Source organism: Callorhinchus milii, unplaced genomic scaffold (genome assembly GCF_018977255.1).
Source record: "Callorhinchus milii isolate IMCB2004 unplaced genomic scaffold, IMCB_Cmil_1.0 Scaffold5, whole genome shotgun sequence".
NCBI classification, from domain to species: Eukaryota; Metazoa; Chordata; class Chondrichthyes; order Chimaeriformes; family Callorhinchidae; genus Callorhinchus; species Callorhinchus milii.
This window is the reverse complement of record NW_024704746.1, coordinates 64,190,832-64,205,946: the sequence shown is the minus strand read 5'-3', so window position 1 is coordinate 64,205,946 and position 15,115 is coordinate 64,190,832. Positions and strand designations below refer to the sequence as shown.

At 40.9% G+C, this 15,115-nt stretch overlaps 1 protein-coding gene across 1 annotated transcript in view; it reads left to right on the top strand.

Moving 5' to 3' along the window:
- Positions 1–15,115, top strand: part of LOC103177066 (collagen alpha-1(VII) chain-like) — a 116,435-nt gene that overhangs the window by 53,428 nt on the left and 47,892 nt on the right. The window contains 14 exon segments of the mRNA XM_042335458.1: positions 187–213; positions 1,004–1,039; positions 1,686–1,772; positions 2,150–2,185; positions 2,289–2,324; positions 2,816–2,854; positions 3,771–3,806; positions 4,486–4,620; positions 5,546–5,653; positions 6,447–6,560; positions 7,654–7,698; positions 8,560–8,622; positions 14,005–14,082; positions 14,470–14,520. Coding sequence (XP_042191392.1) covers positions 187–213; positions 1,004–1,039; positions 1,686–1,772; positions 2,150–2,185; positions 2,289–2,324; positions 2,816–2,854; positions 3,771–3,806; positions 4,486–4,620; positions 5,546–5,653; positions 6,447–6,560; positions 7,654–7,698; positions 8,560–8,622; positions 14,005–14,082; positions 14,470–14,520 — 891 coding nt within the window.

The following is a 15,115-nucleotide window of genomic DNA, read 5'->3' as shown; positions in this document are numbered from 1 at the left end:
AGTTGATAATTTCGGAGCAATGAAATCATGAATTCTAGTTGGCTCTTAGGATGGATTATAGATTGTATACAATGGCTCCCAATCAATGTCTTTTCTCCATATCAAACATCCAGCGAGTAATAAAAATAGATGATAGATCTTCACCTTATTTCAAATTGTTCAGCAAGTTTCAATGTTGCTTTGCAGGGAAAGCCCGGGCTGCCAGGGAAAGATGTGAGTTGTGATGTACAATATTTAATTAACTGGCGTTAAAATAATAGTCCTTCCTTGCAATCTTTGCATTTTGATGCAATGACTCCTCTCCATCGACAAATGGTGACTCACCACTCACTTCCAGCCGGTGGAGAGAGTGGTGAGCTCCAGTTGGTACTCTGTTTACCTAGCGGTAAGCAGGAATAATTTGGGGTCTCAATCCACGACTGTTTGTGGGACACTGCTGTGCGCAATTGGCTGCCGCGTTTCGTCCACATTTAATATACGGTCAATTCATTTTACAATATATTCTGTGAAGCGCTTTGAGACGTCTTGAAGACGTAATAAGGCGCTATATCAATTGCAAGGATTATTATTATTATTACTACTTGTTTCATATTTGATTAAAAAAACTGTTTAGTAGTCTAAGAACATATACAATGAGAAGAGATAATTTGGCCTATTCCTCTTCCTCCTTCTAACGAACCGCAGGACAGAAAAGCGGTTTCAAAGTTGAGACTGAATTCAGCAATTTGCCAACCTCTAAAACACCACATAAGGGTAACTGCAAAACCAGATGGAATCTTATCCCAGTATTTCATTTGTCTTTTGGAGAGAAGTTACTAACTACAGAGAAAACATCCAAGAGAAAACCCTGAAATCTCTTCCCTACCCGAACTCCCAATGTCAATTTAACATCAACCTGCGTTAAGAATCACAATGAGGAGAGGCTAACTGTTAATAATGATCCCGCATCGTTCTGGACATGGATGAAGTTGACAACCATATTTTATTTTCCTCTCTTCGACAGGCTGCAAAGGGTGATCCAGGCTTACCGGGGAATGATGTAAGACAGAGTCAATTTCAATGATATACAATTGAAAAAGTATACTGAACAAAGCTGGGAAAATAGTTTGCATTGAGAGCATTTCTGTCTATTACTAAGTGGCTACTGGATATTTTTTAAAAAGCTAGGATTAGGCTTTAGTAATGAAACATATGCAGACGCTAATGTATGTATGTAACGATTTGAGGCGTCTCAACGACGTGATAAGGCACAATATCAAATGCAAGGATTATTATTATCTATCGCAAAGCATGGGGTGCAGGTTTGCTCTTCTGTTCCACCAAGTTTGTTACTGTTACAGTGGGTGGTAATCTTCTGGATGTTGGGGTTGAACTATGTCATTGGGGTAACTGAAACCAATATAAAATGTTCCAGTAATGGTGAAATCTATTTAGAATGCATCCCTGGATTTATGATGGTTTCTTCTCAGACCACAAAGACGTTCATTCGTTTCATTGATGTTCGTGGGACATTGCTGTGTGCAAATTGGCTACCGAATCCGACTACAAGATATATAGTCACTACACTTCACAGTAAAATCTTTATGACCCGTTTTGAGACGTTCCTTCCAATATGAGAGGCACTGTATCAAATGTGAAAAATATTATTATTATCATTATTATCGTTCTCTGTCCTTTGTTTTTAGGGTAAAGATGGTATGAAAGGAGAACCAGGATTGCCTGGGCCTCCTGGACTAACGATCTCCTCAGATCCTCTTATACCCTCTAGTGAGGTAGGTGAATTGTACCATCCTTAGGATTATTATAAAAATGTCTTTAATGATGGATCGGCAACAGAGGAGAGAAGATAATCAAGAACTAGTTAGATTCTTGTCAAACTTGAGTTTTAAAAGCCTGCAGCTTGTTGGGTAGAGGGTGGGGAGGTTCAAAGCAACAGTGACCATAGTAGTACTATAGAGACAGTCGACAAAGTAAAGACCAGAATGGTTGAATTTAAGAGACATTTACATGGCTTTTTTAAAATTTGTCATTTAACTTCAAAGCAGCACGTGCAAGAGGGGAAAGTCTGAAAATTCCTGACTAATGTAACGTCCCTCTTGCAATTCAAGACAAGAAATACGTTTAATTGTACGCTCTTTTTTGGGGGCAGGGCGTGATTGGGATTCCTGGTTCTCTGGGGATGAAGGTGAGTCTTCTTTAATACGTTGCACCTAGTCGACCTCGCGTAACATTTGAGCCGTCCACCATTACAGACCTTAATTCCTCACATCTGCTGTTTTATACCGCAGGGTGAAAAAGGAGAAAGGGGGTTGAGAGGTGAAAAGGTAAGGACATGTGGATTGATAGTTCAAGTAATTGTTTACCAGCGACCGTGAGGTTTTATCTCACTGTAACTATTAGTCCATCTCCCTGATTAGTATCACATGCTTCCACCCCAAAGTGAAAGCACGAGAAGTTTCTAATACAGACAACAGAACATCAGTTTTGAGGGAGATAGTGTGAGCATCCCTGGTAAGAACGACTTTGGGTTTCCCTGCAAGTTTATGTTCATGTTTTTCATATTTATATTTGATATTAATATTTGCCAGGTCAGGGTATTAAGAGATACGGGGCAAGGGCAGGTAATTAGACTTGAGGTACAGATCAGCCATGATCTTATGGAATGGGGGAGCAGGCTTAAGGGGCTGAATGGCCTCCTCCTGTTTCTAGGTTTCTATTAATGAGCTTTGACTGAATAAATTGTTCCCTGGACTTCTGTTCACATTCTCTCTCCTAGTATTTATCTAATATACAAATACATTTCACCATTTTCTAGGGTGAGTCTGGACAACAAGGAAAAGGAATTGATGTCAAGGTAAGATATGCATGAATAAGACCCATATAAGTGGGAGCCCTGAGACTTTGAGTCAGAAAGTTCTGGGTTCAAGCCCCATGTTGGGACTTGGAACCCATATAGGCTGACACCCTAGTGCGGTGCTGGGTGTGTGTTGCAATGTCGGAGGTGCCGTCCTTTGGATGAGGTGGTAAACCGAGGTCTTGTCTGTTCAGGTGGACGTTAAAGATTTCATGGCACTCTTCGAAAATAGAAGGGAGTTTCTTCCAGTGTCCAAGTGAACATTCCCCCAGATAAAATTGGTCACTCACTACATGGCTATTTGTGGGACATTGCAATGTGCAAATTGGCTGTTGTGTTCACCCACAAAATACAGACTCACTATACTTTACAGTATATTCTGTGAAGCGCTTTGTGACATCTCAAAGACGTGATAAGGCGCTATATCAAATGCAAGGATTATTATTATGTCCTGTGAAATGCTTTGAGACGTCCTCCTGATGTGGAAACAGCTCCAATTCAGTCAGTTTCTATGTATGAGAGAATGACTGAAGAATAAGATTACAATAATATATTTGGAAGGTTATTATTGTACGTATGAAAGACTGACTGAATTGGAACTTTTTTCTAATGGAACAAAAAGAGGAGTTTAAGGTTCTGAAGGGGATTGACAAAGTGAAATTCACGCTTAATGTTTTTTGTTGCAGTGGTCTTAAGGTTAAAACCATAAGTAATTTCAGGCTTTTGAAGCTAACACCTGCTGTTTGGATCATTTGCCAATCCCCAGCACCAATATCCCACAATATTCACCAAACTAACCTTAAAAAAGCTTACCTTCTTAGCAAATATCTAGCTGTATACTTGTCTGTGCTGAACATTTCACATCCTCTAATGTTGATCTCTTTCTGAATTAACTTTTGTCTCTTTATTCCCACAGGATTTGGAGAAACTTTTCGAGATCTATGGTATTAAGGTACGTGGATGAATTAATGTGTTGTTGTTCAGATTCTCAACTGCTCATGTAAATTAGAAGCCCAAGGGTAAGACCACTTAATAATAATAATAATCCTTGCATTTTATGTAGCGCCTTTTCACATAGTTCAGTCTCAAAGTGCATCACAGAATATATTGTAAACTGTATATTTTATGGCCGAAACAAGTAAGTAAGACCAAATCTGCCCAAATTTGTTTTCTCCAATTTTTGGCCTCCTTTTTATGAAGATGTTGACTCACTCTGGAGTCGTTTCCGTGGGCCTCGGCATTCAGTTCTCCGGTTGTGTGTCTAAATGTTCATACACCCCGTGTGACCTTCGGCAGTGAATGTCAGAAAGATCTCCGAGACTCCGTCTGGCTTGAAGGGCGCTATATAAATACAAGTTGTTGTTCTTCTTGTTGTATTTGACCAAGAAGCATCTCAAAGTTAAACCAGATCCCTTTCTCATCTCATACTCTATAGAAAATGCAAGGATAAGTATTATTATTATTATCATCATCATTATCATCATTTTTACCATTATTATTATTATTACTATTATTATTATACCAGCCAGTATTTTTATTCACTACTGGGAAGCATTGAACATTTTCATTACAGTTTTACATCAAATATTATTATTTAAACAAGGTACTAGTGAGTTTGTCTTGTTTTGCAGCTGTCGCTGCTGAAGGAACTGATCGACCGGCTTCTTCAAGATGATGTGGAGGAGGTGATCCAGCAGCTCACCAGCTCTAAGAAAGACAAAACCACGAGGAAAATCCAGGATTTGAAACAGGTTAAAGAGTTAACAGTGAGTCGTGTTAAATTACATTCCCACATGTCAGGTTAAATAGTGATGTCTTCTTCCTCAGCTCAGTGACGAGACTTCACCTAATAGGAGGGTCTGTGCTTAATTAGTTGATCTTAGTCTGGAGGCCATAGAGACACATAAGAATTTGCAAGATGAAAGTAGACCAAGGTCCATCCAGTTCGCCTTCCGTCATCCTGGCAGTCGCGTGCACAGGATGTGTCCTAAACTGTGTAAGTTACAACTAGCCTCAGCATTTGGGGGAGGGCAAGAAATAATATCTCAGGTTTTCTCAGCGATGGGTCATGTCTGGGTGGGTGTTGTTGAATTGAGGCAAAGGTACTTCCCTCAGTCCCAAGAGAGGGAACGAGAGAGGAAGGTGTTTGACTGTGAATCATTCTTTGACATTCGTGCAAGACCTGACATTCACCTCTCTTTGTTGGAGAATGTTGTTGCAAATCTTAGGAGGAGAAACTTCGAATAATTACTACTAATAATAATCCTTGCATTTGATATCGCGCCTTATCACGCCGTTGAGATACATTGCATTGAAAATTCAGTGTAAATGTGATTGAGTCGATGAGGAGCACTGGTTTTTAGACCCCAGTGAAAGCAAGGACATGGTGGACACTGGTGAAAAGAAAGACTTGTTACTGATGACCAACCTTGGATGTTTAGTGGGTTTGAGTAGAATTAATGAGGGAGTGACGGAGGTCATAATGTCATCTCAGGGGGAGCTGACTATTGTAAAGCGCTGTCACAGATAACGAAACAGCCTGAAACTCTTGGCATCCCTTCGCTCTCTGGCATCTTCCTCACCTCCCTCCCTAACTTGAACGGAAATGTATTTTGTTTGTAAATCCAAGAAGAAAATATGTATATCTACTTATTATTATCATTATTATTATTATTTTTCCTGTTGATATAGGTACAGGACTCCTCACTGAAGTATGACATTGCCAGCCAATCTCTCACCGAAGCTGAAGAGATTGAGGAAGAGTTTGACACAGATGCACAAGATCCCACTCATCTGGATGTAGGTCATATGTTGGGAAGTGGAGATGAGGAGAGTAATATTGGGCACAAAACGAGGGCAGCCAATTGCGCACAGCAGCATCCACATTAAATTGATATCGACAATTATATTAAATTTTAATTTCTAGTGATTTATATTAAATCCGTATTGACGAGATTTATAGGGAAGAACACTGAATTGCCCTGTTTTCCTGAATGCTGTCTGTGGCCTCAGCAGAGTCAGTCACTCCTTGTATTGGTATAATTGAATTTAGAAGAGCAGGACTTTATGGCTGTTTGCTGGACATTCTTGTGTGCACAAAATACACAATCTACACTCTACCGTGCATCCCGTGAAGCACCTTGAGACGTCCTCCTTATGTGAAAGGCGCTGCGTCAAATGGAAATTTTATCATTATTTTATGCGATGTCATTATGCAACAAGAGCAGCATCAAATTACATTTCTATAGCGCCTTTCACATCGGGAGGACATCCCAAAGCACTGGACAGCCAAGGATGTGCACCCGAGCTAGGGATTGGGATCAGGACGGGTCGAGGGCTTGGAGGGTGGGGGTAGGAGTGTGACCGAAGGCACTGTCGAAGAGGAGGGTCTTGAGATGGGCCTTGAAGGAGGCAAGGGAGGGAACGAGGTGAAGGGAATGTGGGATAGAGAAAGGAAAGCCTGTTCGCTGCTATTAAACCATCAGTATACAGAATAAAATCCCACATTTTCAACTAATGTGACCAGATTTGTTTTATTTCTCTATTTTGCACCCATGTTGTCGTCAATGTGTTGTTTTTCTTTCGCAAACAGACTGCGACAACCAATGCCGAAGAAATGGAAAGTAATTTATTGGGAAGAATTTTATTGCCAGACCCGGAAGTTTCCAAAAGGGAACCCGGCGACAAGAAAAAAGGGAAAGAAAAGGTAAGGGTTTGAATGATACAATTTCTTTCAGCGTACCCCTCATTGTAAAGGGTTGAAATGTTACTTGCGAATTGGCAACGTAACAGAGAAGAGCGAGGCATTCTGGAGCAAAGGGAGAGAAGAGAAACAGAAAGGGGAACTCCAGTCTAGAAATTATTTCCGAAGGCAAGGCTACGTTCACCTCGGGGACCCGCTGTACTAGATGGGTCCACCGAGCGGAGCCTGGAGCTTTGTGCAGTCGCCCCTCACTATAACACACGCTGCGAATCACAAACCTGAGCAACAGAGTCGACTATTATGGAACCTGGCAGAGGTTCACATTTCACGGGAACAGTAAACCAGGAAGCCATGCAGCAACTTGGCATCAAGCATAACATGCACGTACCCTACCGTCCCTAAAGCTCAAGGAAGGTAGAAGCAACAACAACAACGCCCTTCACGCTATTGGTTAGAGCACTCGCCTTGCAAGCGAGAGGACCTGGGTTCGATTACCGGGCAGGGCGAAATGTTCATCAAATTTCCTTACTCCGCACGCTTCTGTTTACCTAGCAGTAAGTAGGAACCTGGTGGTTAGTCGATTGGCGGATGCCATTCCCGGGGGTAATAATCCCTTCGCAATAAATAAATGATGTTGTCACTCAATCCACGACTGTTTGTGGGACGCTGCTGTGCGCAATTGGTCACCGTGTTTGGCCCAAACAAAATACGCAGTCAATTCACTTTGCGGTGTATTCTGTGAAGCGCTTTGAGACGTCTCAAGGACGTGATAAGACGTTATATCAAATGCAAGGATTATGATCATTACTATTATCTTAAAGAGAAAGCGAGAGAATTTTGGTGAAGGGTCACACCTGAAACATTGGCCTATCATTCTCTCCCTGTGGTACCCAGTGGGATGGTTGTCAACTCTTAAGATACATCACACTTGCTCGTGATTGCATGATTGTACAAGTGGTGTGTGCCTCATACTGCTCATCTCTCACACTCTCTATCTCTCTCTCTCTCTCTCTCTCTCTCTCACACACATGCCTTTTTGCGTCTCCTCCTCCTGTAATGAATCGCTAACCGGTTTTATTGCTGCATCTTTAAACAGGGAAAGACAAAGACAAGGCGGCACAAAAACAAGCAGACGCCAATGGTAAACCGTGACTCGCTGCGTATTTAAACAAGTCAACCTCGTTATTGTTAAACCAACAAACCAATATCATTTGCCCTTCAGACAGGGTCTGGACCCCGAAGGTTGCTGACAATTTTTGCTTTCTGCATTTAGTGGTAAAGGGGCATCGTCTTGGTGTAAAGAAGTGTTTTATGCAGCTTCTATTTGCTCGGGAGAAAAAGGAGGATTACGGGAACGTACAATTTTGGGGACTTTTCCTACGGGACTCCACGTTGTGCTTAGCGTGCTCCCTCTCTCGCCTCGCAAGCGAGAGGATCCGGGTTCGATTCCCGGGCAGGGCGAAGCCTTAGGCAAGTTTTACTATTCCACGTGCCTCTGTTTACCTAGCAGTAAGCAAAAACTGCTGGCCCAAGATGCACTCCTTGCGTATTTGCATTGAATTTTCCAGGAGACTCAACGCATGAGATGGGATATTCTGTGTTATATTGCTAGATCTTTACAAAATTTTGGTGACATTTGGTTCATTGCTTTATTGACTGTAACAAGAACTCATATTTATGTAACCCATTCATATCAAATAATATCTCAGTATAATAATAACAATAATATCTCAGTGAGGTTAGCAATGTGAGCAGTGGTCACTGAGCAAGACTGGGAGGAATTTTGGAGTGACTAAAGACAAGGTGAAGAAAATAAGTTTGTAGAATTTTAAACGTAGAAAGAGAAGGACTGTGGGGAACTGGTTTTGAAAGATTTTTGAAAGGTGAAAGGCTATAAACGTAAATAAATATATATAAATTTACATTGATATAAAGTCTGTGTGAACACAAGTTATTTTTACTGGGCAAACGGTCTCCAATTTGGTTATTCTTTGCATTTTAGGCAGATAGTTCTGATCCAGGTGATGTGCCACATGACAGTGATGCAGAACTTTACGAAGCAAAGGTAGGCACTCGATTTGCCATCCATTCACCAACAGGAAGATGTAACAAAGTCACACTAGTCCATGAAAGACACACAGTTCATCTTGGCTCTGACTGGCAACTTGTATTGGCCACAGGAGTAAAGTAGGATTGCTGAGCTGGTTGCAAATCAGGAAATTGCAGTTCTTGAAATCCAGCTTCTCGTAGAATCATGGAATCTTACAGCAGAGAAGGAGGCCATTCGGTGCATCGTGCCTGTGTCGGCTCTTTGAAAGAGCTGTCCAACTAGTCCCACTCTCCCTCTCCTATCCCATAGCCTTTACATTTTTTCCTATCCAATTCCTTTTCAAAAATTATGATTGAATCTGTTTCCACCAGCCTTTCGGGCACTGCATTCCAGACCCTAACAACTCTCGGCGTAAAACATTTGTTCCTCATCTCCCATCTGTTCTTTTTGTCAATTATCTTAATTCTGTGTCCTCTGGTTACCGACCCACCCGCCAGAAGAAACAATTTCTCCTTATCTACTCTATCAAAACCCCTCGTAATTTTGAACATCTCTATGAATTCCCCACTCAAACTTCTCTGCTCTAAGGAGAACGATCCCAGCCTTTACTTCATTTTAGCGCGCTTCAGGAGATGTATATTGATCTCTATTCCCTTTCATTTCTGTTCCGAACTGAATACTGCATTACCAAGCTCAGATCATTGCAAACAGGATTTATTTGTGGATGCTCCTGCGCTAGAAAGTAACCGACTTCCAGGTTATCAGGTCCCAGGTGCACGCTGAGCAGAAAGTGATGTCGCCACTGACCTGTTGACTCAGAAGTCGACCACTGGGGGCTTTCTGCATGCTAGCCGGTGTTTTGAAAGGCCAATGGGGTCAACCATCTTTCCGCAACAGAGTACAGTGAACGCAGAAGCACTAATTGGTAATCATGACCCGTTTATATAGCACTAGTTTGGATTTTAGGGCCCGACCCCCAATTACTACATTATAACTGGGCTCTACTTAAGATTTTTAAGATTGAGAGAAGTGGGAGAGAATTACACGTTATAACCACGTAAAGGTCAAATCTGAGTAAGCCTGGTACGGAGAGTTGAACTTGTCAAATCAGCAACTAGTGACTATCCTTGAGGCGGAGGTAAATGGGGTCTCCTTGGAGCTGAACTGGCTCCGAGGCGACAGACTTGGCAACGGCATGTCAGAACCATGTGATGGTCTCTCCAGTCACTGGGGCCAGGGATTCATCCCGCTCAGCTCCTGTTAACCCCACAAACCAAGGCCCTAATGGGTAGGGGATCCTAGCTGGACAAGCAGCAGGAAAGCTGGCCAGAAAAAAAAATCTTGAGTTTTTTTTTAGTTTGAAATGGAGGAACCAGCAACTTGGGAAAGAAACATAATTGTCTATTTTGTGTAAACCGGTCAAAGCAAAGGAAGCAAAGTGCTTTCTTTGCGATTAGAGAGAGTCCCCAGTGCTTAACAGTGAATTAAACCTACTTTCTTTCCTTCGATTTGCACAGGATCATACAAACTCGCGCACAGAACCCGATTCCGATAGAAATTCGGAAAAATGAGCCACCAACCACACACCCCTTGTCACCAAACCAATCGTGTAACATCTCGGAAGCTTTAAAAGCGGGGAAGTTTCGACGAGTACTCTGGACTTCAAAGCAAAAAAACTACCTGTATTCCTTCACCACACTACACAACCAATGCTTTTTACACAAGAAACACATGACACATGGTTTGTAAAATTTGCGAATAGCTAATACGTCGCTGGCTTTAAGCAACACAACAGCGTGAATGGTATAAAATATAGAAATTAGCACATGGGTAAACACTAATTAAGAATTAACTCAAACGTCATAAAAGCCATTCATAATAATCCTTGCATTTGACATAGTGCCTTATCACGTCTTCAAGACGTCTCGAAGCACGTCACGGAGTGTACTGTAAAGTGAATTGACTGCATTTTGTGGGCGAGAGTTACTGGGTTGTTTGGAATAACTGAATGCAATCAATTGCCTCTAAATGGACTGAGTTAAATCATCGAGTCCTGTGTTTCAGCCAATGATATATTAATGCATGCAGCTTTTGTTATTCTGTGAACAGCTGAGGAACTTGTAAGAAGTCAGGTACATTGAAGCTAGTCTGGCTGAACATATTTAATGCAAACAGAATATGGCTCATTCAGCAATGATGCGAGCAGGTGACTGGACTAGATGCTCAAAGCCTACTTAACCTGACATCCTATTTTTAGATTGATTTTAATACGCATCGCAGTAAAAATTTTCACCTAGCATTTCACTTAACTATTGAGGAAACAGCCATAAACACAGAAAAAAAAATAGAAAAAAAGCCATCACTGAAATGATTTTTTTTAAGTATAACTTTTTAATCATAAAAAAGCCCAAACTTGAAGAAGAACAGAGTTTAACTTTGCAGTGTTATTAAGCAATTCTGCTTAAAAAGTACTTCGCCTGATACGTTTTTTTTTTAAAATAACATGCGTGGTGTGATTAGCGCACGATAAAACATTTGAATTTGCGAAAGAAAGAGGACCTTTTTTCAGAATCAAAGCAACCTGTTTCAGGAACACTTTACTTTTCCTCCTGTTCTTTCCGTAGCCATGTAACACAGTGCAGTTTACAGGTTACATTCTATAGAAATTACTTTGATGACCGAGAGCACATTCTCTTTGAGAAGTTTCTCTTTCCTGAACACATAGCGTCTGTCTTCTTTCTCAGTGCATATTTAATGATCACAAGGGGTGTGCAATCAATGTTCATTTAATTACCACTCATCTCCTGAGAACTGGTTTATTCCGGACAAGTGATCAAAATAGAGGTATCCCTGTTTGTTTTATAAAACTAGCCAATAGTTATCATCATCATAATAATAATAATAATAATAATCCTTGCATTTGATATAACTCCTTTCACTAAACCTCGGGAGGACGTCTCAAACGCTTCACAGGATCAATTATAAAGTGTAGTGGCTGTATTTTGTAGGCAAAACTTGTAACAATTAAAAGGCAAAACATGAAGAAACCAGAGTTTAACTTGACAGTGTTATTAATTCCGCTAAATATATACTTTCGCGTATAATAAAGCTAGCCTAATAAGCTGTACTTATAACCTTTTGTTGTGCACCATGTTTAACATGCGGTACATAACAAGCCCTTGCAACGTAACTTGGAAAGAAATACTTTATTCCGTCCCTTTGCTTATGATTAAATTAGTTGGGATTGGGTGGAATTACGGGTTGATCACACTATTCTCCCATTTCGAACACTTGGGTTCCAATCGAGCAGATGCTAAAGGGATCAAAGTTCCCCCTCTCTGTTAGCTGTACGTAACCTATATGAAAGGTCTCAACACACAAACCTCTTAGGATTTGATAATAAACAGCTCTAAGATGCCAACCTTGCTTAGAAACTATAAAATCAATTAATGGAGTAAAATGCAGGCTGGTAGTCGAAAGACATGTTGCCCTTAGATTGGGGAGAATAGAGGAAGCTTTGCTCTCTTTCAGATCCGTGCAATGACTGATCCGAGAGAGCTTAATCCTGGGATTGTGTGATGAAAGTGTTAATCTGTTGTGCGACCCAACCTTCCATAAATCCCTCAAAAAACATTTAAGAACAGTGACTGAGAGCGTGTTAAAAAGGAAAAGCACTGATACTAAAACAAAAAACATTTTAAGCAACACAGCAAATAAGCTAAAACACGAGAATCGATCAAGTCCTCTCTAAATTTCTTAAGGTGTGCGCATTTGAAATAAAAAATGCCTTTTAAATATAAGTAAATTATCTTGTTTTGTATCAGCATTTCTTTGCTAGACTGTGTAAAGCGATATAAAAGGAGAGTTTCTTAAACTTGCATTTTGTACTTGTGTACAGGAAAGAATTAAATTGCCTTGTTTTAAAAAAAGAACTGAATAAACAATCCTGTCTTTAAACAAAAATTCTCGTTGTGAGCTTTATTAAACCACATTTTAAAAATAACATAAATTATTGTAGCCTTGCCATTAGAGAATCCTTTTTAAGAAAGAAACTCACGATCAACACACATTTAAAAGGTCTGCTCTCACCAACAGAACTCCTTGTACAGAGGGAGTGTCGATATCGGTCCTCTTTTTTTTAAAAAAAAAGAGAATTAAACATTACACTTATTTTAACATATCAAAGGTCTATTTGATACGTTGATATGATTTGACAACTCCCCAGATAGAAGGAGGCTCTGGTGGGGCATAAACACTGGCATAGACCCGTCGGGCCCAATGGCCTGTTTCTGTGCGGTGTATTCTAATGTCTTCACCTTTTGTTTGCTCGTGGGACACTGCTGTGCGTAAATCGGCTGCTGTGCCCGCCGACAAACAGACAGTCACTTCACTTCACAGTTAAACACTTGTGAAGCGCTTCTCAAAATATCAAACGTTATTAAATGCAAGGATTAAGTCAGTATTTCCTTCCTGCAATTTTCCACAAGGTACCTTTTACGTAGAGGAGTCTTTTTTGCACTTCTGACCACCATTCTCCCTCTCGTCCGCCACCACAAAATTGCTTGACATTTGTTTGCTAATTATTTTATGCTCAATGCTTCACTGTAATTTCCACTCCGGACTCGAGCAGTACCCCAACATGTATTGTGAGATCCCCAAGCCTTGGTTCTTGCCAACCTGAGCCTAAACCTGTCCAGAATTAGGTAAGCAGGGGATAGAGTATGCATCCCATTTCAGACACGAGTTATTCACCTGCAGGTGGCAAACGTGGAATTCTCAGTCTAGTTTGGAAACTCTTAAGCCTGGTAATGGGTTTCCGCATGCGTCAGACAACCAGCTTGACCAAAACAAAATTTGCCGTCCATTTAGTTGCGGGAGACACAATACCAAAGCTGTCAGCATGACTTCCTGGGGTGAAAATTACAGAGTTTCCCATGTGATAATTGTCACAAGAAGGCACCCAGGAATCAGCAGAGAAACAGAGCACAGAGCTCTCATCAGTGTGATATATTTATCGCAAGCAATGTGTTGTGAAACTCCGCAACTGTAAATAGTGGTTGATAATTGATATTGCACTGTAGTCAAACACTCCTATCACGCGCTCAGAACCTCCATCCTCATGTCATTGTGGTGGAATTATACAAAGAAAAAAACATCCTTTGGTTGAGAAGTTATTTGCTTATTCGTGTAGCTGTTAAAGAACGACTATCTGAATAGACATATGACTTCTCAGCCGAACGTTGGCACCTCCAACAATCCAGTACTCCCCCCAACACTGCACTGAAGTGTCAACTTGCACCATTGGTTTCAGAGTACCCTGACCCAGGGCTCCACCGCACAACCAAATGACCCCACCAGTCACCCAATAAACAGTAAACTCTTCCCATTTCAAAACAGGAGGAACAAAGGCCGTCGGAAACTTCAGAGAAGACTGCAGTGAGAGTGCGTAGGGCGCTCTCAAGGCAAGAATCTCAGGTATTTGCTTTGTCTTGCAATATTAGATGTGGAGACTTCTTATGGAAATCCTTATTCAGCTTGAACAGTGTAGGCAGAACACGCTTTGCTGTGCTTGTAGAGATGCAATACACAGTCAAGTAGTTCAGTCGTAAGAGTGAGAGCAACACAAAAATAACCAAAGGTCGTAAATTAAAATATTAATAATAATCCTTGCATTTGCTACAGTGACTTATCACGTCTTCGAGACGTCTCAAAGCGCTTTACAGAATACACCGTAAAGTGAGTTGACGGTATATTTAAAGAAATTGCGGGATTTCTTAATCGATATCTTAATGCAGAGGGTTATTTATGAAATTAATAGGCTTATCGTTTTAACGGCTCGTATGTTGTCACTTTGTATCACAGACACGTCTACCGGGTGTTGCAGGAATGAGAGGGGTAAGGAAAAGACAAGAGGTAATAATAATACGATATAGCGCCTTATCCCATCGCTGAGACGTCTCAAAGGTATTCAATAACTTTCTGTGATCGGAAGGCATTAAGAGCCCAACATTCTTTCTCAGTAATAACTGGAGGGAAAAGGAACATACACAAAAAAAAATTAACAAATTGTGTCAGCGTCCGTTAACCTCCCTCCGATCTTGCTCTCTTTTACTTCAACGCGAGTTCCTGTCTATCCTTGGCATCTCCCTGTGACATTACAACTGAGCCTGAAATCTCAATGCAGCTGCAACACATTGCACTGCTCGCAGCGTTATTATCTCCAATGTTTCCTTCTCTCCATCTCGACCCTTGAGTTTGACCGTGTGAATGAGCTGAATAACGGTTAGGGGCAGCCATTAAACCAAGGTGATTTAACTGTGATGTAACTGTGTGTTGATTGAGCTTCAGAAGTGCAACCAGGAAACATTATTCGAGTTGAATTAAATCAGTAGAAAACCATTTCAGTTTTGTTCTTGCCGATAATGATACCGTCATAGCAACTTTAGTGAATTATTACCTAGTAATGAAGGCCATTGATTATTGTACATGTATATAAATTGCAGGAGAG